Source organism: Geospiza fortis, unplaced genomic scaffold (genome assembly GCF_000277835.1).
Source record: "Geospiza fortis unplaced genomic scaffold, GeoFor_1.0 scaffold130, whole genome shotgun sequence".
Classification (NCBI taxonomy): domain Eukaryota; kingdom Metazoa; phylum Chordata; class Aves; order Passeriformes; family Thraupidae; genus Geospiza; species Geospiza fortis.
Genome location: NW_005054300.1, coordinates 5,529,702 through 5,551,686, shown reverse-complemented (window position 1 = coordinate 5,551,686; position 21,985 = coordinate 5,529,702). Strand labels below are relative to the sequence as shown.

The following is a 21,985-nucleotide window of genomic DNA, read 5'->3' as shown; positions in this document are numbered from 1 at the left end:
TTTCTGTTGGGTATATCTTCAGATAATTGTCACAACAAGGATCAGAAGTACCAAGCTTTATCTTGCATGTGAAAAAAGTTTGAACAGTTAGCTTGCTTAAAAAACTTCTTTCTGCTAAAATAGGGAAGAGGTAAGATTGATAAGAAATTGGTTGCAAACCCCTAGCTGTTAGCAACATGGAGAAGAAAAATAGCAGTATATGTAAAACCAAAATTATTTGAAATTTAAAATTGTCATCCTGGCTACATACTTTTAAAAATTGCCAGCTGTGGTTATCTCTGGACACATGCTTGTGCTTAAACGATATTAAATTAAGCTGGTAATGATGTCAAAGGAAGATGTGGACTTAAGCCCAGACACTAGCTATTATGCTAAAAGGCATATTCACAATATTGACAATCTCTAATGTTTTCACTTTCTGGTAGATTCAGCCAAATGGGAGCCACAGATGTAAGCCAAGTTAAGTGTTTAAGGCATGGATTCAGTTGTGCACTTGTAGGAGAAGAAAGAAGTTTGCTTTGAGGGATGTATCTGTACACTTCTTTCCTTTGGCAGAGGGGAAGGAATCACTAGGTTCACATCCACCTGAGTCACTGTATGTTAGGGATGTAGGAGCTGACCTGGAAGAGTTCTTGAAGCACATTCTCAGTGTTAAAAATGTGCTGTTTCTGCGTTGAATCAGCAGTAAGTAAATGTTCAATAGAATATTGTGTCACCATTATGGAAGTACAGAGTGGCTTTACATGATGTGCTTCTTGGCATCTGAACTGTGAGTCTCTCCAGGTCAGGTTGTCACTTTTTCTGTATAAACAAGTTAATTTTATGTATAGACCTGTACAGCTACAAGACCTTGTCACGAGGATGGTAAAAAGAGTCCTTATGCTAAGATTTTTGCTTTACTCAGTCACAGGAGCAGCTGAAGTAAAAGTTGAGCCACGTCTTCATGATGTAAGGTGAAAGGAGAATTTTTTGTTTCAAAAATGCGTGGCAGCATATTACAGAAAAGTTAAGGCTTCACAACACTTTCTGCAGCTAAACTGTAGCTGAGTAATGAGACAAAGCCTCTGGGGGTTTTGGCAATATAGTGATATTACAGTTGTGTCCTGTAGTCTGTGTCTGTTTTGCCAGCTGTTGTACAGGCCCAACAAGAGTAGTCTCTGCCCTGACGAGCTTGCTGCCTAAATAGCCATGGTAAACAGGGGCTGGAGGGGAAGGAGAGGCAGGGAGATGTCAACCAAGCTGCCCTCTGTGCAGTAGGTCAGTGTCAGAGCCAGGAATAGCAGAGGGTGCTTTAAGCCTTTATCCAGGGCCTGCTTGCTGGACCACCTTGGACTGGAGAAATCGGAGAGGCAAAGAGCTCATTGTAAGGTGATTCTTTATTTAAGGCATGGAAGAAAGGAGTAAAGTTGCAGCTGGGCTAAACTTATTTCCTCTTTGTTACAAAGGAATTTTAGAGGGCAGGTTAAAAGTTGGAACCTAAATAGTTTGACAATTTGCTCTTTGTAATGTATTAATAGACATCAAAATATAGAAGTGTTCCACTGCATGTTTTTTCTCTCCCTGTCTCCTGTTCTGCCTTGCCCACTAGGATCATGGTATATTCTCCAGTTCAGAGAAGCAGATTCATTAATGGACAGATTTATCATCTATGAGTATTTAAGAGCTTGTGTAAGCATTTTGGTGAGTTAATAAAAGCTGTGTTTTCTCCAGATCTTGGAAAAATGTATGTACCTACAGGAGCAGGAAATGGCCAATCTGTGCAAGTCAAATCCAAATGCAAACTGCAGCAATCATAGGAGACCTCAGCCTTCACCACTGGAGGGGGAGGGAGTGTGAATGCTTGTAAAGCTGTTTCAGTTTCCTTCATCTTTTAAAACTTGTTTTAAAAACAAAGTTTCATTACTTTAAGACAGAAATGAAGAAGACAATGAACTGGTGCAGATGATGCAGAGGGGAATACTCTGGGGAGGATATTGCAGTAGCAAAAAAATCTTGGATGAGGGAATGCAGCTCTTGCTTTGTGCTGGAAAAGTCGGTGGTTTTCATAAACCTGATGTTACATTTATTCTTACTCTGCCTTAAACTGTTAGTGCGGAGCGGGACAGATCTGCCAGGACAGCTCCACAACCTTGAAACTACTGCTTTTTCTGGGAATATGAAGTTGTTTGTAAGAGTTCTTTGAGGCCTGCCTACCCTTCCCTTAGGATCTTCACTAGTACAAAGAGAAAGAATTATTTTATGTAGTACAGGGCTTAAAATACGTGTTTTGTTTGTTGCTGTTACCCCTGTTGGACTAGGTATGGGTTATTTCATTCTATCTAAGTACTTCCCTGACAATCTACTCTTTCAAATCAGAATACATTTCACACTTCTTCAGCAGCTTCAGGTTTTCTCATAATCTTTCCAGGGCAGTGCATTTTTTGAAGAAGCCTAGATTTTGTTTCCAAAAAGCCTACAGAACTCTCTGAGAGAGTCCAAATCCTGACTGGAGTTTCTAGCCAATATCCCATTGCAGTCACTTGTAAGGGAGGGGTCATCTGGTGGCAGAGTGGCCTGGCTCAGTCTTGGTGGTGGTGGTTTTTTGGGAAGCCTTTGTGAAAGTGTGTGTCCTTGCTGTGTGCATAGAAATTTGTTAGCACCCCTGGATATCATGACAGCCTCTGCCTTCTTCATGAGGTGACTTTTCCACAAGAGCTGTTTGGTGGAGCAGTTGGCAGCCTGGTAACATCTGAGATGGCATAGACGCAGCAGAGGAAGCAAGGAACAGTGAGGAACAGTCAGCAGAGCTCTTTTCCATCTCGGAGTTATTTGAACCCATGTCCCGTAGGGAGAGGGGAGCACAGGGGACAGGCTGAACATGGCAGTAAGCTAAATAAGGGTCATGGGCTAAAGGAATTCAGTTGGAATTTTTGTCCTGGAAGAGACATTTAGCAAGCCAGCCAACTTGTTGAGGACAGTAACAGGGGCTCCTGACATAAATAGCTTTTCCCTCTCGGCTGGCTGTTGGTGGCCCATGACTTGTAGCTGCACTGAGACCCTGCCACTCAACAGGTGTGTCCCGACTACACAAATAAGTGCAGTTGGTCATTGTGTTAGCCAGCCTTGCCACAGGGCCAAGGTTGATAGTGGGGTTTAGCCACTGTGACCTGTTTGTTCTCTCTATGACCCTTCCAGTCAGGCCTCAGGCAGGCTGGTGACAGCTTTTATACAGACAGCAGATTTTGTCCACAGAAGAAATTCAGTCCCAGCAGGTCTCTGCAGACTTGCATTTCCAGATGAGCTCTTCAGTACTTAAGATGTAGCGAAACATGAAGGACTTTGGCGGGTTAGGGTGCCCCATGCAGCTGGAAAAATACACAGCATGACATGTTGGTGTTATCTTCTGTAACACGGCCTATGTTGTTGCAGGCACCACTGTTTTGGCACATGCTGAAATTGTAGACAGCCAGCAGAAATCTCCCTGGGATGCAGTACAGCACAGAAGCTCTTGCTGTTGCAGAAATACCATTTCTGGTGGAAAAGGACTTTAGATGAGGAGGGGATCATTGAAGGCAAGATATGTTGGAGGTGAAGCTTTAGGAGGTGATTCTTTCATTGCTTTCTTTTGGGGCCCAGGCCAGCAACTGCCTTGGTACCTGAGGTCACCTGGGTCAGTGGTGCTGTGTGGGGACAGTTCCAGTCTCTCACTTCAGCAGCTGGGAAGTGGGCTCCAGAAGGAATATTACGTTTGTTTTGGTAATTCTGCCAAGAAAGAGAGGAAATTCATAATTTGAGCAAAATACTTTTAGCTTTTTTTTGTAGAGTGGGGAGAGGTAGGAAGGGGGAAATGAAAAATCCTTTATGCTGGGTTGCTTGGGATGATTTTTGTCCTGGAGCTCCCTCTCAGGCTGTAAGAAATGTTCACCTTCTCTTTTTTAGTATAACCAAGTCTTTGAAAAGGGAGCCTCCATCAGGAGTGCATGTGATTGGAAACATGCATTGGCTTAGGTCATGTATTGCACTATGATTTGGGATCCTGATAGAGTGCTTTTTGCTGGTAATCAGATAATAACAGACTTGTGAGTAATGTAACTTTATCAAATATTGATAATTGTGATGCCCTAGCAGAGGTGTAAGATGATGCACTCTAAAGGGCTTTAAGAACATTTTGCTTGTATTTCATTGTGTTTTCATAATCAGTCTTCACTCATTCCCTTACCCTGTGTTTCCTGTCATCCTTCTAGGATGCTGGACTGTACCTAGTTGCTTTCTGATCAAGGCCTGTGTAGGTCCTGCTAAAAATAGCAGTCCTTCCTCAGTGAGCCAGCCTTCAGCAGTCTTGAAGTTCACTGTTGGGTGGCTTCTCTGGGAACACAAATGCCAAGATCTTGATTTCACAGAGTAGTTAAGCATGTGCTGAATTTTAAGCCTGTGGCTTAGTATTTTTCTGGATTGTATACTAAGAAAGATCAAGGTATTCATTGGCCAGTGGACAGTGTTCCCTCCACAGCATTTCATACAGCATTTGGCTTCATATGGTGTCTTAGTCTCCTGAATCTTTGGATGTTCAACACAGTTGCTGAAGGAAGAGGTACCTAGTTAAGTCAACCACCCAGTGCAGGTGTGTGATGTCTGTTGATTGCCTTGGTCATCATGGAAAAATTCTTAAAAGTTTGCAAGTGTAGAAAGTGTGTTGATCATGATTGAAACAAAATAGGCTCTTGTAGGCAAGAAAAGGAATTTTTAATCAAATTGTTAAGTTTATATGGTGATGACATTTTTAACTTTCTAAAATTTGAGAATTGTTCTCAGGCATTGCAGTGATAATCATCACATTTTTTGATGCATTTTGGAAATTGCTCTGGAGGGATGCTGTTGAGGAAGCAAATCAGATGATCAAATTGTATCTCAGCAGTTGATTCCATAGCTGGGCTTGATTTAACTTCTGTGGTGAGGGATTGAATGTCTCAGACCAACACTGCACTTCAGCATTTGCTGCCCCATAATTGGCAAAAGGGAGGGTTGTATCAGTCAAATTTCTACATCATCTTTCTCCATATGGTCTGTCCCTTTTCTTGCATCTATTTTGAAAACAAATAAAATGTCTGGGATATAAAAGGAGGATACTTTTAAGACATGTTTAAATTAGCTGGATCCAGAGTTGCTATGTGGAGGAGCAAGGCTGGATGAATAACATATTTATTAGGAGTAAAATAAAAAAAGACAAAACAACACCATCACCCCCCGCCCCCCCAAATCCCATCAGACCTCCCCCATATAGTCTCCCACCCAACCCTCATCCCCTCCAGACAGGAACTGTTGATATGTGGGAAAGAATGAGGTGTGTGTTTCAAAAGTAACTGCAATAGTGAACTGGGCTCTGGCCTGAGCCAACATGAGACTCTTCAGAACTTCCATATTCAGCAGTGGGAGGGTCAAGGCCTGCTAGAAAAGGGACCAGCGGGGTAAGATGGAGGCTGCTTTTTTGACCTTGGAATCACCTTTTTCAGAGCCTTGGAAATTACATCTAGTCTTTGTAGGGTTTATACATTGAGCTCAGAATGTCTGGTTGGGCCAGCATGTGTTGGGAGGGGGATGTGGCACGAGTGTGTTTTCCATCACTTTGCAAACTGGTGACTTGAAATCTCTATGTGGGGAGAACTTAACTGAGGGTTGAGTGTAGGGAGGAGAAGTGTTTTGGAGTAATGAATGGAATTGCATGTAGGCGGAGAGCCTGAACTCTGTCTGGGAGAGTAATAAGCAATGATGAGAGTGGATCTGACCTGACTTTCTGGTACTGTGCATTCCTCATCTCAGACACTATCTGGCCTCATGAGCTCTTGCAAGTGTTCCCTTTAAAAAAGGAATTCCTCTTCTTGCAGCCTAGTCTAACTCTATTTTGGTTTTGTTTGTTTGTTTTTAAATGGCTATGAAAAATAAAGAGCCCGTGGCTTCTAAATTCAGTTTTAATTGGTGTGGCTCTACTGATCATAAATGTAAAGTTGCAAAGCTTTCTAGAGGATGAAAAGCTTTTCTGTGTGTGGTTTCTGTTTTTGTTTAAAATGGGTCACATGCCCAGGAATGCAGTCAAATTATAATGGTGACTAAGTGCCGGAAAGCATAGAAAAGAGGAGGGAAGGGTGAGCAGAAAAAAAGGAGCCTGAGGCTATGGAAGGAGGGCTGGGAAAATAAGAATCTGGCCAGACCCCAGGGCCAGGTTAGAGATTCCTACACCCATTAACACAGGAGATGTTTATTTACAGGGAGCTAATCTTTGTTTTAAAAATGACAGAGTACCCAAAAATGCTACTTTTGGGAAGTGGATTGGAGGGGCTATAGGGATGGGAGGAAGAAACTGATTCTGATGAGGCACCAGTTCCCATCTCTCAAGGATCTTCGCTTCTCCCTGTGAATCTGGGTGTGTTGGCTGTTGAGAAACAGCATGAATGTGGTATAAACTCTTGTAGTCTAGTAAGTGTAACCCCTAGTTACAAATGATAATTTCTAGAGTTTCTTGTTGTTTGTAGTTTTCTGATCTTTTCTATCTAAGTAGCTCCAGTAAGGATTTTGAATAATTAAATTTATGATACGAGAAAGATGGGAGCTAAAGTTGCCATTCCCCATGTCTTTAATCAACTCTGGATCATGAAAACAAAACAGATCTTGAACAGCTGCTTGAGCTGGGTATATTCATGTAGACTCTAAGGAGACCTTGGTCCCAGGTCTCTGTGGTACCTACTTTTTGTCACATCTTGAAGAGTATTGATCTTGGTTTGTCTCAGCTAATTCCAATAACTTTGATTTGTAGCCCAGCAATAGTTTCTCTTTTAGTAGCTTTGTCTGACTGTAAAGAGAGAGTTTTCCAGCGATATGCTGGAACTCTCTATCCTTTGGTGAGCTGCTGCAAAAGATAGTTTTTCTTAGGGTGTGTGTACATTGGATTGTTAATACACATGAATGTATTTTATCTTTTGTTTGAACACATCTTTATTTCTGATTATTGTATCTGGTTATGGGATTGTCAGACAGGTGAGACTCTGGAACAGTTTCTTTACTAGTCCTTCTGGATAGACACTCTTTGGCTTCTCGTTTCAGTGTTCTCCTGACTAGTGTTTCCTCCATCTGTTCTTGTGTGGTGTTGTCCTTGTCTTAAATGGCTCTTGTCAATCTCTATTAAAAGGGCGATATCCTGTATCTCTGGTTCTTCTGGTGGTTTCTTTCTGTGTCATCTTGTTTGGATTACATTTTGTCTGAAGCTATGCTGCATTCAGTATACTTGGTCAAGTCTTGATCATATTTCAGGTTTGTGATCATCAGAGGTGGCTTTCTTTGCTGGTAATCCGTGAGTGTTGTCAGTGTTCCTTTCTTGTCAGCTCTCACAAATGTCCTCACGGTAGTGTGGCACTGCACCATCAGTGTATATCAGTGCACCATTGAGGAACCAGGGTGAGAGTTTACCTGTGGCCATCTTGAATGCATTTGTTATCCAGAAGGCATCAGCCCTGGTTGCTAATCTCATCTCTCCTCCTCTGTCTGCAGAGCTCCTGGCATTCCAGTGAAGGAAAGGGTGAAGGTATCTCAGAACTGGAGGCACGGACGCTGCCGGAGGGAGACAGTCCTGAAATGGAAATGCAAGCAAGTGGCTCCTTCCTCTTCTTCTTTGTTATGTGATAGCTGCTGTGGGGCTTTGGGTTTGTGCCTGTGCCCTGAAATGAGATGTTTCCTGCTCTTTGTGCTCCATGGGGTCTTGTGGGGTAACCTGAGTTGTTGCCTTGCCCTAGGGATTCATGCTGAGTGTCAGGAGTGTCTTTCTTAGCAATTTGAATTTGTCTTTGTTCTGATCTGTACAGTTTTAGTCACATTTAGTAACCTTTACTACAAACTGTTGCATTCATGTCTACTGTATACGATGAGCAATCTTTTGTCTTCTCTCACAATGAGACCACCTTGATCCCAGATATGGACTTAGGTGTTCCCTCGAAATGCTTTGTTTGTCTCCTGTGGTTTATCCTGGATCCCGATTTGGATGTACAAATCTAAAATGCTAATTGCCATTCATCTGCCTTTTGCTCCTTCATTCTCATGCTTCTCTCCTTCACTTTTAAAACAAAAAGTATATTTGACATTAATGATAGGAGCTTGTTGTTAAATTCTTGTTTGGAAAGGTGTACTTGGCTTTCAAAGCAAAGCATACGATAGATTTCTTGTCTGAGCTGCACATTGAAATTTTCAGCCTTCAGCACATTGAAATTTTCAGCCTTCACATAATCAGACTGAAGGAAAAATGAGAAAGACTGTGGTTTGTTAGCTGCTGAAGAACAGGGACCTTCTACTGAGCTTTCATGCCTTTTTGTGCTGTGTAGATTGAAGTGGTGGATAATGTGCCACTTCTTGCCTAGAGTCCTGGGAACAGCTGTAATGAGCAGAGTGGGTTTTGGTGCAGGTTGTATACCTGCCTTTGAAGTGCTTGCAACCATCTGTGAAGACAGGCTCTGTGGATATTAGAGATCATTACTAAACCAGCTTCCCAAGTGAAAAGGCAAGGACTGATTTAATGAGGCCACCATCCAAATGGCATCTCCTAATTTTCATTTATTCTGCTTCAGATTTTTTACTTCTCCTTATGAAAAAGCCATAGAAAAAGGTAAAAAGCTAAACTTCTGCAAAAGGAGAGCTGCAGAAACTGGCTGTAGTCTGGGTAAGCTGGATATTCACTTGCTTTTAGAGGACTGTGTAGGAGTGGAGGAAGGAAGGGGAAATCAAAGCCTGCCTGACCCCAGAGCTCCTGCTCTAAAGATGCCTCTTACTTTTTCCATGTATATGATCAAGTCCCAGATGAATATTATAAACTCAACTGCTTTGTCCGTGTGATTAAAGGCCTGTTACTGGAGATGAATACAGGCAAGCTGGAACCTTCTGTCTAATGAGCAATCTTGTCCTCTTGCTTGTATCTAGTTGTTCATTGTGATGCTACAAGGTACGGCTGTGTGTAATGACTCTGATGACGCAGAAAACTGTGACCTCTGAGGATAAATGATCCAAAAAAAAGAGGGAGACAGGTTTTTGTGAGAAGCCCCACTGCTCTCAAAGCCATTTGTTCCTGAATAGTTTGAGAACTGAAAGGCTGCTCTGTAGAAGGGCTCTGGATTTGCTTGGTGTTTCTGTGGGCATTGGTGTGCTTGGCAATGACTGCAGAACAGAGACAATTTCACACATCCATGCCCCATAGGACATGAGTACCATGTCTTTGTATCTGGCCTCACTATATCCAGAAATCTTATTTGCTGATTCTCTGTTGGCTACACAAAAGCAAAATCTAGAGAAAAGGTCTCACTGCCTAAGTGTATATTGTAGCCTATTTTCTTCTATATTTTGGTTTTGTTTCAAGAATAAATAAACTTCTTGAGATGGCAGACTTGATTCAGATATTGCATGAATGTCTTGTTTTCTTCCTCATCTCCCAGAAAGTAAAGCATATTTCCATATGTAACATCAATCTTCAGGATACTTTGGAATAGTTCTTTTTGCTCCACTGCTCATGGCCTGGACCCTGTCCATTCCATACAAACCTGCCACTGTCCCACATAGAGCAGTGGGCACAAAGGGCATATGGGCTTTTCTAAAAAATGGGCAAGAGAAACCAAGAGTTTGCTCTACAGCTTATGGCTCAGCAGGGGAAGAAGTGTGAATATAGAAAAATACGTGCTCCGTATGATGAGCATAAAGTTGTTGGGTAGCCTCAGAGTGCAGGAGGCAGGTGACTTTCTGTCTGTAGGAAGATCTGTGGTATTCTGGTGACATGCGCCCCTGCTTAGAGGTGTGTGGAACAGTGACAGCTTTGTGGTCTCTGCTGGGCACCAGCAAATAGTGTTCAGGATCAAGAGTGACTGTTTGCACCAAAAGCCTCACATTGAATGCTCTCTTAGAAATGCTCAGCATAGCTCACCAGCACTAGAGTCTAGTTTCTTAAAAAGTACAGAGCTCATGTGCAGGTTCAGGGGCCCTTAAGTATTTCCTATCTATGTTCACTAGACTTTTGGCCATCTTCTCTTTCAGAGATTCCATGCTTCCTTTTCCTTAGCTCTGGGTTAGAAAAATGCCAGCAATGTAATCTTCTTTTTATGTTGCTGGAGAAACTTCACTTGTAGCTGTGCTGCTATATTAAGCCCTGCTTTTGCATGTCACCTGCTGCTCCAACTTCACTTTTCTTGAGCAGGCATTTGTTTTTGTTGATATGTTTGCATATGGATTTTTTTTTCTTTTTATGTGTGAGGTTATTTTGTTTTGTTTTCTTCTCCCCACTCCTGCATGCTCCCAACGTGCTGTGTGTTTGCAGTTTGATGCCCTGGATGGAGCTGGATGGCGAATATCTCTACCTGTCTCAAGCGGAGAACATCCAGGCCTACCAGCTCTGTGCAGAGGGGACAGGTTTGCAGCGCCATCCCCAAGCCATCTTCTCTGGCCACCAGGAGGATGTGTGTCGCTTTGTTCTTGTCAACTCTCACATTGTCAGCGGAGGGGGGTAAGTTGGGTGAATGAAGTAGCCGGAGGGCTTTGCCACTGAAGTTGGAAAGATTCTGTGTAACTCCAGAGCAGAGGAGCCAGTTTTGCTACACAGTGTCCTCATGCTTGGCTGTGGCCAGCTGCTGCTGCTTCCTCTCTTATAATTTTGGTTCTGGCTTGAAAAAGCTTCTCCTGCAGCAGTGAAGGAGATGAGTTTCATACCGTTGACCTTACAAAGTGTCCTTTGCTCTGTAAACTTGTGTTGATGTCCACAGGGTTGTTGAATTGGGAGTGACTGATCAGGCAAACCTGACTGCTGTGCAAATTTCACTTCTTTCCCTGTTAGAGCCAGGGTAGCTAGACTGTTCTAATAATCAGTACTGCTGGTTAGCTGGGACTGCAGTAGTGCAGGAAGTTTTCTAGAGACAAGTGTGTGTTTATTAGACACACTGATATAATTGTGGAGAGGGGAAAAACTGCCAAGCCTTCCAGCATACCCACACTTCTCCAATTCATTTTGCATTTGACTGGACTTTTACAGCAAGTGACAGGACTTTCATTAATAGCTAAAACTATAAAAATATATACAACAGTTAAGCACAGAATTGGGAGACACAAGCATGGCTATCTGTCCTAGGTACTATGGGACTTTCCCCTGTGAACTGTAGACCAAAATTCAGGGGAAAACGAAGGCTTGCATTTAAAATTCCAGTAACTGTGTTGGTTGAAAAAGGTCTAAATGTCTGGGTAGTTAATTCAAAGCACAGCACCCTGCATGGCTGCTCTGAAATTAGTGAAAAGCTGAGGTTTGGGTGAGAATGTCCTCTCACTTGTTCCCTTACTCCAGCTGCTCAGCATACAGACAGGATTCTGGCAAGCTCCAAGCAGTAGGAGGAGGAGTGGCTGCTTTGCTATAGTTTCTGCAGCTTAACACAAAGTGAAGGGTGGAAAGATAGCCAGGAAAATTTTCATGTGCATCAGATTAGGCTTTAACTGGCCAGATGTGAAATTGCAAAAGGGCAGGTGATGTGTGAAGAGTGGAGGGTTAATAATGCTGCATGAATTTGAGCCCCTGTCAGACCAGTCCTGGTCTTTTTGTAGCACTCCAAAGCATTAGTAGAAGGTGCATGTCCAAGAGGTACAAATTCCCTGCCTGTGGATTTGTTTTTCAGAGATGGAAGTATTGTCCTTCACAAGCTCCATGGCTCCTGCAGCGTCAAGTTCTCTGCACATGAGCAGGAGGTGAACTGTGTGGACTTCCAAGGTGGCCTCATTGTCAGCGGCTCCCGGGACCGAACAGCAAAGGTGAGCAGGGAGTGTTTCAGCAGCTGCAGGTGCTGCTGTAGAGGTGACTTCAGAGGTCTTGTGCCATGAATATTTAAGTGTCAGCAGAACTGTTGTGAGCCCTGTACTCCTTGCAGGAGGAATGCTGACTGTCTTGGCTCATGTCTCTGAAAAGATGCTTGCTCTGCCAGGCTTGTTAGAAAGAGATTTGGCAGTAATTTACAGCATCAGCTGCTGCCTTAAACTTGGAAGTGCAGAAGGCGGCAGGTGATGTTTTGCTTCTTTCCCTGTACATCCATCTACACTGTAGTGGATATGCATGCCAGTTAGTGTGAAATTTACTGTATGGATCTCAAACCCATCCTTGTTTTGTGATTTAACATTGCAATGTGGTTTAACATACTCTCTATTATATATTCAATCTCTGTAAAGGATAGGATGATGTCTTTTCTAAATCTGTGGTTATTTACTAATATTGTGGTTTATTTATTTGTGTGAGGGTTTTCTTGTTTGTTTGGTTTTTTTTCCCGATGGTTCTTGGTTTGCAAACCAGGAATGAAGTTAGACTATGAGTATTTTTAGCTCCCATTTTTCTCTTCCAGCTGGCATCACTGGGTCCTGCCGCATAATTTTTGGCTATTTTTTTGGGGGGCAGGACCTTGGACCTTCTGGATCCTGTGTGAACCTGGAGAGTTGTTCATCTGAGCTGTAATCAGCTGTATTTGATCAGTTTAGGAAGCTCTACACACGTTTCACCCATACCCTGCTAGCAGTACCTGTAGTATCTTCACAACCACTTGTTTCATTGTTGGAAGTGGTTGCTGTGTGTTGCATATGTTGGTTTTTGCTCTGGGTAGGCTGATAGATGCTCTTGGTTCCTGCTTTATATCATAGAGCATTCATGGAGGTAAGAGGAAAACCAGCTAATTGCTGTTTTTCAAGAGGGGAAGCTGAAGCAAGGAAAGACTTAAATGTCTCTTTCAAGGTTTTATAGGAAGTGTGTTAAGCAGCATGACCCGATTTATTTTTGTTGGTCCCTCTGTACAGATGTACTCCTGAGTAAAATCACTTCCAAGTAAAGCAAGCAATGTTCCAGTGCAAAAGGCAATTTTGGGATTGCTGTTTGCCTGCTGGGAGCAAGATCTTGATGCTGCTTTGTCTCACACTTCAGCGATGCTGCTCCTCTCTGGTCTGTGGATCCTCTTTTCTGGGAGAGTGCCTTCTTGCTACTTCTCTGACAGCTGGAGGACAGACGTCCTCGACCTTGAGAACAAATTCCTGAAACCAAGAGGGGAATTTCAAACTGTTTTTCTTAGAGCTAGTGTGAGATCTTGCCCACACAGTGCTCCCCATAGCATATACTCTGGGGATGTTCACCTCTTATTTTTTATCATCCCTTTTGTAGGCTGTCTTGTTTGTGTGAATGAGACTCTTGGAGGGTGGAAGGGAATCCCTACCAACCTTTTAAAGGGGCTCTAAGTGTCTAAGCTATTGAGGGCTCTGCTGAGTGTTGATTAGGACTAAGCCCTGAAGAGCTGTTAATGTACATTCCTGTGTGATAGGCAGCAGATAGTGTGCTCTGAGCAATATTTTTAACCTGTAGGAGATAGGGATGCCTTAAAGGAGTTAAGCTTTTCTGCTGCTTTTGCTGACACTAGGTGCTAAATTCCCCGCTGACAAGAATAGCCTGCAATCCTGGGCATTATCAACAAACAAACAAATAGGGCACTCCAAGCTTTGAAGTCTTGAAGCAAAACACTGGGGGTTGGTTACAGACAACTGGGGGGCTTGAGTCCTGTGGGCCAAGCATGATGGCAAGGTGGAGAAAATGAGGGCCACTAGCAGAGGCCCCAGCAAGAATTTTGGGGCCTTTATTAGGACCCAGAAACAAAGGGGTGAACTGGTGGAAGGAGATGTGCATGTTTGCACTGTTGGGGGAGGGCAGGAATTCTCTCATACTGTCAGTGAGCAAGGACAGCCAGTTTGAAAGCAGCCTGGGGTACGCTTGAAAAACTTGGTCTAAAGTGGGGGGGTCTTATAAAAGAAGATTATTTTACAGGCTGGTGAATTATTAACTTTATAGTTAATATTAATGGAAAATTTTCAGGGATGCTACTAAGTCTTCCCACACTATTCAAGAGAACAGATTTGAACAAATCCTAGTTGTCATTTATTTAACTACAGAAGATGAGGAGTTTGTGTTGAGTGCTGCCCTTAGAGAGCAAGTGGTGATGGGGGTGCTCTCTCTGTTACCAGTGGGGTGGAAGGTCCTACTTATAAGCTGACTTCAAGTGCTTGATTCTGCCAGCAATTGAAGGCTCTGCTTCCCAAAATAAGTAATTGGAATTCAGGGAGAGGGTCTGTGGGAAGGTAAGCATGGCAGTTTGGGCAGCTCTTCCAGCACAACATTAGCAGCATGCATCCTACCTTCTGCAGTTTTGGGTGATGTGGCATAACATGCATCTCTCTCTTTAGGTTTGGTCCCTGTCCGCGGGCAGAGTTGGTCAGTGTCTACATACAGTGCAGACAGAGGATCGAGTGTGGTCCATTGCTATCAGCCCATTATTAAGGTAACACATCTCTTTATTCCCAATTTTCATCAGAGAGAAGTAAAGGAGTTGGATAGGCTGTGTGTCCACAAATCTTTGTGAGGCACCAATGTGATGGTTCAGGGACTTGATTTGTGTGGAGGCTGATCAGGTGCTTGTGCCTGCAGCAGGAGCTCAGGGGAGAGCATGTGGTCCTTATTTCCTATACCAGCAGAGTGATCCCCTTATAAAGAGGCCATGAAGGTGGCCCTGGGTTCCTTTTAGTGCCGCAGGTGGGACCTGTTCATTCTTTCTTGAGGCAGGAACTCTGACTTGCTAATTAGAAACAGTGAGCTGGATCCTCTTGAGATTTTTAGTGCTGAAAAGATGCCAACTTGTATTTTTATTCTCTGGCAGAAGAGATTCTGAGCAAAAAGGTCCCTGCTTGAGAGCTGCGTGCAGTGGTTAGAACTTAGGTTTTTTGAATGTGTTGAACTGGCAAAGATGAAGTAGAGTTCAGGGATGTGGTTTTCCAGCCTCTGTTGCTTGTAGCTCTGCACTTCTAGTGCGTAGAATGCTACAAGTACAGTTTCAGTGTGGGAGGCAAGGGCAATACATACACCAATGTCTTTCAGGGTGTTCTTTGAAGTGCTCCTGTTATTGAGGAAGTGAAAATCTGAGAAACTCTCACTGTTAAAATCTTACACCAACTAACAGTGATCTGTCTCTTTGGTTCCCTGTTAAACTGGCCTGCATGCAAGAGAGGTTCTTCCTCAGCATACTTCAGGGAAGAGGGGAAGAAGAGCTGCTGTTGCTGCTCATGTGATGTCCGCAGCTGCTGAGTTTTAGGCTTGTGCAGAACCAAAATACTGTCCACAACTGCTGTCCTTGTTAGATTTCCAAGCTTGTTTTGCAGGCAGCAGAAACTCAGTGGTACGGAGCTAATGGCTTTATCAGAGAAATGACACTCCAGGCTTGCTATGATTTTGCTGTTGCCTTGTTCCTTTGCTCTGAGTGTTTGAGACAATTAGTCTTTTTGAAGAATAGCCATGTGCGTTAGTTCCACTGCAAGATGTGAGATAGAAACCCTTTGCTGTCTTCTGTGCTGCAAGGGTCCCTTTTCTGGCAGACAGGCTCTGGCTCAGGCACTGTGGCTGGTTAGAGGCCAGTGGCATTCTGCTTCCTACTCCTAAGTGATGACCTACTGCCGTGGCCTCTTGTCAGGACGGTGTTCCTCTCCGTGGTGTGCGTGCTTGTGCACACACTCTGTCACAATATTTACCCTCAGTCTCCCCACCCCCCCTTTCCTCCCTGCAGGGTGATAAATTGGAGGTGGTGGAACAGCTAACCCATGAACAAGTGGGCTTAAATTGTGCACTCTCATTTTTTATGAGACTGTGGACTGTACCAGCCTCTCCCACTAGCCCAGCCTACTGCACCCTCCCCTTACCCCTCCATATTTTAGGGAGGGGGGTGTGGAGAATTAGAGCCAATTAGCCACGTCATTAATTCTTCAATTTGACGGCTGATATAGCAGGGCCTGAAACACGCTGCTGACCTCGTATAATGGGAACCCTGCTCCTTAACATATTGACGATGGGAGAAGTTAATTAAAATTCCACAGAGAGAAGGTGTCGGCTAACCTATAAACCTGTCGCTTCTCAGAACAAATCGCAGCCATCCTAGAAGAGAGAGAGGATCAGAGCAGGAGGGCATGTGGTGGGGGTTGGCCAGGGCAAGGGGCAGGGGAGATGAATTTTTCACTAATAGGTTTTATTACTTGCTGTCTAATGAGCGTGAGTATCAAAAAGATAATATCTGGTTTCTAGGAAAGTCTGCTTTGGGGAGCTCTGTGGTTTCTGTTTTATTTGCAAGAGCCCATATTTCACCTATATGCTTTCCTTATGCACTTATATCTAAAGCTTTTCCTCCCTTGCAGTCCCCATCCTTCTAGCCAGAGCTTGGATACATTTGTTCCCCAGTGAGGCTGGACATGGCCTATAACCTCTTCTTCCTCCTAAACATTTAACGTGACCTTCTGATTCTCCCTTCTCAATTGCGCTGATGTAAACTGAGATCTCCTCCATAAGGACAGGTAGTTCTATTGCTGTATAACTGCTGGAGAATCAGGTTCCAACCACCTAAGTATTTTGGCCCATTGGTGCTAAGAAATGGCAGCTGTCTGTGCTATGGACACACAGAGCTCAAAGCAGTTCTGTGCAGTGGGGTGGGAGCAAGAAAGGCTCCTCTAACTCTAGCCATTCAAAATTGCTTTGGAGAAGCTGTAGTTTCCTGACCTGGAAGTTTGCCAGGACTTCGACTGTCTGGAGTAGTCAGGGTGGTATTTTTACTGAACTTCAGCTGTTAATGGTGTGAAACTTTTCATCTTTTCAGTGATATCTTCCTCTCTGTGAAGCTTCTTACGAAGTATCCCATATGCGACTGACCCACCACTGGGTTTTTGCTGTGCCTGCTGTAGTCCTGCACTGCTGGACTGCTACTCTAGAGGACAGTGCCTGTACACTCAGGCTAAACATTAGAGACTTGTGCTCTTAGAGCACAGCTTCTCCGGTTTTAGGCATTTTCCCTTAGATATTCTGCTTTGATTTGTCCATAGTTTCCTTGTGTCACTACAGAGATCATCCTGTAGATGTGCAGAGCTGGAGGAGGAGGCTTCCTTGTTCTTAGTGTAGTGGTGCTATTCTGGATGTTTCTAGATCTGCAAACAGACTGATTCCTGTAAGAGAGATTAAGTAGGGGGAGAGGTATTAAAAGGCTACCAAGAATATTGGATCATCTCTTCATATTGTGCAGGGGAAAACTGTGCTTAGTCCTTTACATAACTTTTTCAGCCATGGAAGTGTCTAGACATCCATATGTGTTGTTGGAGCTTCATTGCTTTGGGGATCCCTAACAGTGCTCTGCAGGGTAATGGGGATGGGAGGGCATTGTGTTCATTCTGGGTTTTCAGCAAGTCTGCAAAGTTATGCTGGTTGGTGTGCTTTGAATAGCAGGTCACACATTGCATGTCTCATAAGTGACTAGAGGAGACTCTGAGAGAGTTCTTAAAGTAGGATACTTAAAACAAGGGTACCTCAGCTTCTTTCAGCCACTGGTTTAATTGATCTCTGAAGCTGTCCTTCTCTATGGCTTAGTAAAATGCTGTACTTACTCTGCTGTTTACCCTAAACTACATCTCTTAGCTGCTCATAATCCTCTTGCCCCCACGAGTTCATTTGCCTTTTGAACTCTGCATCACGCAGATGTTAAACTTTGGTTTACTGGTGCTTGCTGCAGTGACTTATGTGTGTTCAGGGACCAGGGCAAGCCTAAGTGCAGTGGACCAATTCAAATGTGCAAAGTGAGGCAAACTCGGGAGTATCTGGTAGAGCAGTGGAACCTTCATGCTTTGTGGTTCCCTGAGGTGGCAGTAGCCAGGGAAGAGAGGGGAGCAGTGTACAGTGTAAATTGGAGGGGAAAGAAAAAAGCGCACCTTCATGTTAGGTTCATTATTAATCTTAGATCCAGATTTTTTTTTGTGTGGAATTTAAAAAAGTATTCAGATCTAAGCTGACTTCTCCTGCCAGGCCTGGCCACTGGCATTTGCTATTTTCATTTTTAAATATTTAAATATTTATCATGAGATGCTGTAGTCAAAGTGTGTCGGATTTTAAAGGAAGCAAAGAGAAGACAGAGGCACACAAATGGTTTCCAATGTGCGACTGTAGGTGAGCAGCAGGATGCCAGGTTTCAGCTGTAGGTAGAGAGCTGGTAAACCCTTGGTACACTTTGGGGCAATCATAAAGTGCCCTGCTGTGACAGAAACATGCTTTGGGTGTGTAAGCCCAAGAGACAGTCTCTTCTTTTCCGACTTTGTCATTAGTCTGCTGCAGTAGATGACCTCTCCTTGTGGATATTGCCTTGGTGAAGTGCAAGTTAAGTGCAGAGAGAAGGAAAGTTTGTACTGAAGACTAGCTGTCTGCACTGGATGCCTAATTTAAAGGAAAATATGTACTTATATGAACAGCTAAATTTAAAAAGCCAGGCTGGCTCTTCTGTTTATGCAGTATTGTAGTTGAGACCCAACTCCTGTATTTGAACATGCTGATTTTAACCTAATTGCCTCTCCCATGGCTTATTATGAGGAAGTAATATCTGAGGAGATCTCTGCTTCTACGGACAACTTCAGGCAAATTGTAAAACATGCCCCAAACTCACTGGGGAAAGGAAAGAAGAGAAAGGTTACTTTACTGAATGGGGGCCTCTCTTCCATTGGGAGTGATCAAAATGATTAATACTGAGGGCTTCTTTTTAATGGCTATCTAGAAACTTCTTGTGAAAGTGTAACAATTTGATCTTGCAGGTTGCCTTAGAGCAAAACAACCCACTTGAATCAGAGCAACTTTGCAGTGGTTTTAACTATGCAATTGAAGCCCTAATGGGTTGAAGTTAAAATGTTGGATAATGTTCCCCTGCCCTCATTTCTTACTCTGATTTTATCAGCAGGTTTCCCCTACTGCATATCAAGATGAGCTGTTGGCCGTAGTGTGCTCTGCTTTGACCTTGCTTTGTGCAGTTAACCTCTCTGAGTCTGCTAGGACTTGAGAGAAGTAACTGAGTTTTGTTGGGGTTTGTGCATTGCCAGCAAAACAGCCGGCAGCAATAGCTCTGCTGTCCTTGGGGATCTTCCTAGAGCCTGGTCGGTTTGAATAATTGAGAGGGGACTCTGACCTGCAGCTGTTTCTTAAGCAGGGCAGGAAGAACCTGCTCAACTGTGAGATCCCAGAGTGGACGTGCAGAGTTAGTGGTGGCATTAACTGCCATCTTTTACTGACCTCAGAGGGTGATCTGGATGTGGGTTTCTAGGTATATGCAATAGTCATAACTGACTTGGTGCTCTTTCACCCTAAAGCTGAGGAGCAGGAAATGAGTATCAGTTTCTCCCCTCTGGAGCTAAAATGACACCTGTGTCTTATCCATTTGCCCTCACTGTTCCCTTGATGTTGGGAGGAAGAAGACTTTGTTTTACCTTCTTTAATTGTGTGATAATAGCTCTATTTAGTCTTCTTCACATGGGTGAATGCATGAACATGCATGTTTGTTTTCCCTCTCCTCTAGAAACAAACAAATATGCAAACATTTCTATGAATTGAGAAACTGCAGCTTACCTTTCTTCACTTCAATTTCTTTATTTTGCCCTCTAAAGCTCACGTGATTGATGGCTTCCTCCCTTTTTGTCACTTTTGGCCAATACTCTAATGTATATATTTTCTGTGACTGTGTGAATTGACTCACTAGTGGTTGCAGGCAGGTGAGCAGGTTTTGGGAGGCAGTAGCTGACTGAGTTGGAACGCAGACATCTGTTTCTAATTGTGTTGAGCTGTGTTGCATATTGAATTTTTTTTTCCTCCCCCTGCAGTTTTTTATCATTTTTCCCCTTGCTTGAGGGGAAAGTCTGTCTCAAAAAGCTTGGAGGAAGCATCTTTCTTGTGCTGCATGGTTTGCACAGGAGAATCCATGACTGTTTAATCGATGTGACAGAAGAAATTTAGTTGAGGGGGCTGGCAGCCTTATGGTTTGAGGTTTCCATTTCCAGTTTGTGATTGTTTTCTCTTTGCTTTTTAAGTTCGCAGGGGGAGAAGGTAACTTCACCAGACCTTGGCTGCTGTTTACCTTTGCTCGGTTGTGCAGTGTGCCTTTGTTTTTCCACCTTTGATCAGTGTCCTGCCAACAGATAATTTAGCAATTGCATCCTAGGGTGGAAGTGTGGAGTTAATGTTAAAATTAGGGTTTTTTTCCTTTCCTTACTTCTGTGGCTGATGGAGCAGAGAAGAAGAGAGGGGAGGTGAAGGGGGCCATAAATTCTAGACCTGGTGATTCTGTTCCTTGTAGAGAAATGAAAGCCTCTGATGTCTCTTCAGCACTTTCATTAACATTTAAATTAAGGGTTTGTTTTTCAGGTGGCTTCAGTCGAAGCCCTTTCATAGTCTGACACATGGAGGCTGTTCTCTCTCTCCTTTTCTCTCTCTCTTTCTCCAGCTTGCATATCAGTGTACAATAGTAATCACTGTTTTATTTTTTTTTCTGATCTCTCAGGAGGGCAGCGACCTGACAAGCTATACCAGAGGTTCAAAGAGAAACAGAAATGGAGTGCAAAGGTAGATGAGCAGGAGGATGCCAGGTTTCACTCCTACAATTAGAGTGGTGTCTGTTCCCTCCCCACCTTTCAAATAACTGCTTTTGGGGCGGGAAGGGACACAGAGGGATGGACCTTTCTTGCACGGTGAGAGCCCCAGGTGCAGATGCCTCTAAGCAGGCTCAGCTTCCACTGTTACTCCTCCCAGATGAGGCTGAACCTGTCACTCAGAGGATGCAAGCTCATGCCCTAAGGTGGGAAGTGAAGCTGTAGTGTCCTAAGATAGCAGCCTGGCCCTTCTAAAGGAGTGTTGATTCACTCTGAGGACAGCAGGAGACTGGCCCTCAGCCTGCCATTGGCATTTGAAAGGAGGGTGATAGTGGAGGATATTGCCCTGAAGTAAAGCCAATATCTGTCTTTTGTGCTGCAGGCCTTAAGTAATGTCTGCTCTGAGCACTGCAGATTACAGCGTCTGAGGTGTCAGTTTGGATCTTGGCTTGCAACGACCTAAGCAAGACCGTGCCTTGCCATAGCTAAGCAGTTTTTGGTATAAGAGCAATTGGTTCAACATCTGGAAAAAAAAAGCTGCTTTTCACCTGCTTCAACAGTTGTGTAAAAGCCAGGAACAAAATGGTATAGTTTTAAGAATGTCAGTGACTTGCAGTGGAGAAGCAATGTAGTAGGATCTGTGTAAAGACATGAGTCTTTGTCCCAGGGCTCTCTTGAAATCTTCCACTTCTCATCTCTTACCCAGCTGGTTACCACTGGTAGGCTGTTGCCTTTTGCAGGCTGTCTGACAGGAATGGGAGGCTCCAGTAGCACTGCACTGGTGTCTTTTAGCTAAAAGACAGAGGGAAATGAGCCAACATGTGAGCAGTGTTTAGCATAAAGAAACTTGCAGCTTGGTTGCTGTGACTCTTCCACTTTCTATGGCTTAACTATACTACCACCCCAAATTTGTTTTCCTTTCACTAAGACCTTCATCCAGGTGGGCTTTAAAGAATGCCAACAGGATGAGAGCAGCAAGTTGGTATGGGATCAGGAAGGGTATTCCCTGAATGACAGTAGTTATGGTGCATAAAGAAGAGTGTCAAAAATTTCTGATTCTTCAAGACTGATCATAAGTGTGCCAGTGGTGACCATGTAGCTCTTCTGGAGGACCTAATTCAGTCATGCACTTGCAGAAGCATCCTAAATATGCTGAATAATATTCCTGTTACAGAGTTTGGATTTTTTCCTTTCCTTTTTGTGTAAACTATCACAGACTGTAGTCTGTCATTTCTTGTGTCACTTGTCAGGTTGAAGTATTATGTCTGACTGTTCTGAGTGTATGGTGATGACTTAGTGAGTGATGCAGAACAACCTTTCAGAGGCAGTTGATCTTGTCCATTTTCCAAGTGCTCTGGAGCTGTCTGGTGGGATGTACTTCTCTGATCCCATCTGACCCATGCTCTAATTGTTTTGTCTCCATCTCTTTGTTCTGGCAGTGCACATGGCTCCTACCTCCTCTCTGTGAGATATTTCTGTGTAGTCCTAAAAACAGCCACCATCGGCG

At 43.6% G+C, this 21,985-nt stretch overlaps 1 protein-coding gene across 1 annotated transcript in view; it reads left to right on the top strand.

Annotated features, from left to right (window-relative positions):
- The window catches only part of FBXW4 (F-box and WD repeat domain containing 4), a 67,096-nt gene that overhangs the window by 11,249 nt on the left and 33,862 nt on the right, over positions 1 to 21,985 (top strand). The window contains exons 3-6 of the mRNA XM_031061406.1: positions 7,519 to 7,610; positions 10,316 to 10,501; positions 11,655 to 11,787; positions 14,242 to 14,336. Of these exons, the coding sequence (XP_030917266.1) occupies positions 7,519 to 7,610; positions 10,316 to 10,501; positions 11,655 to 11,787; positions 14,242 to 14,336 (506 nt within the window). The remainder of the gene's footprint in view (positions 1 to 7,518; positions 7,611 to 10,315; positions 10,502 to 11,654; positions 11,788 to 14,241; positions 14,337 to 21,985) is intronic.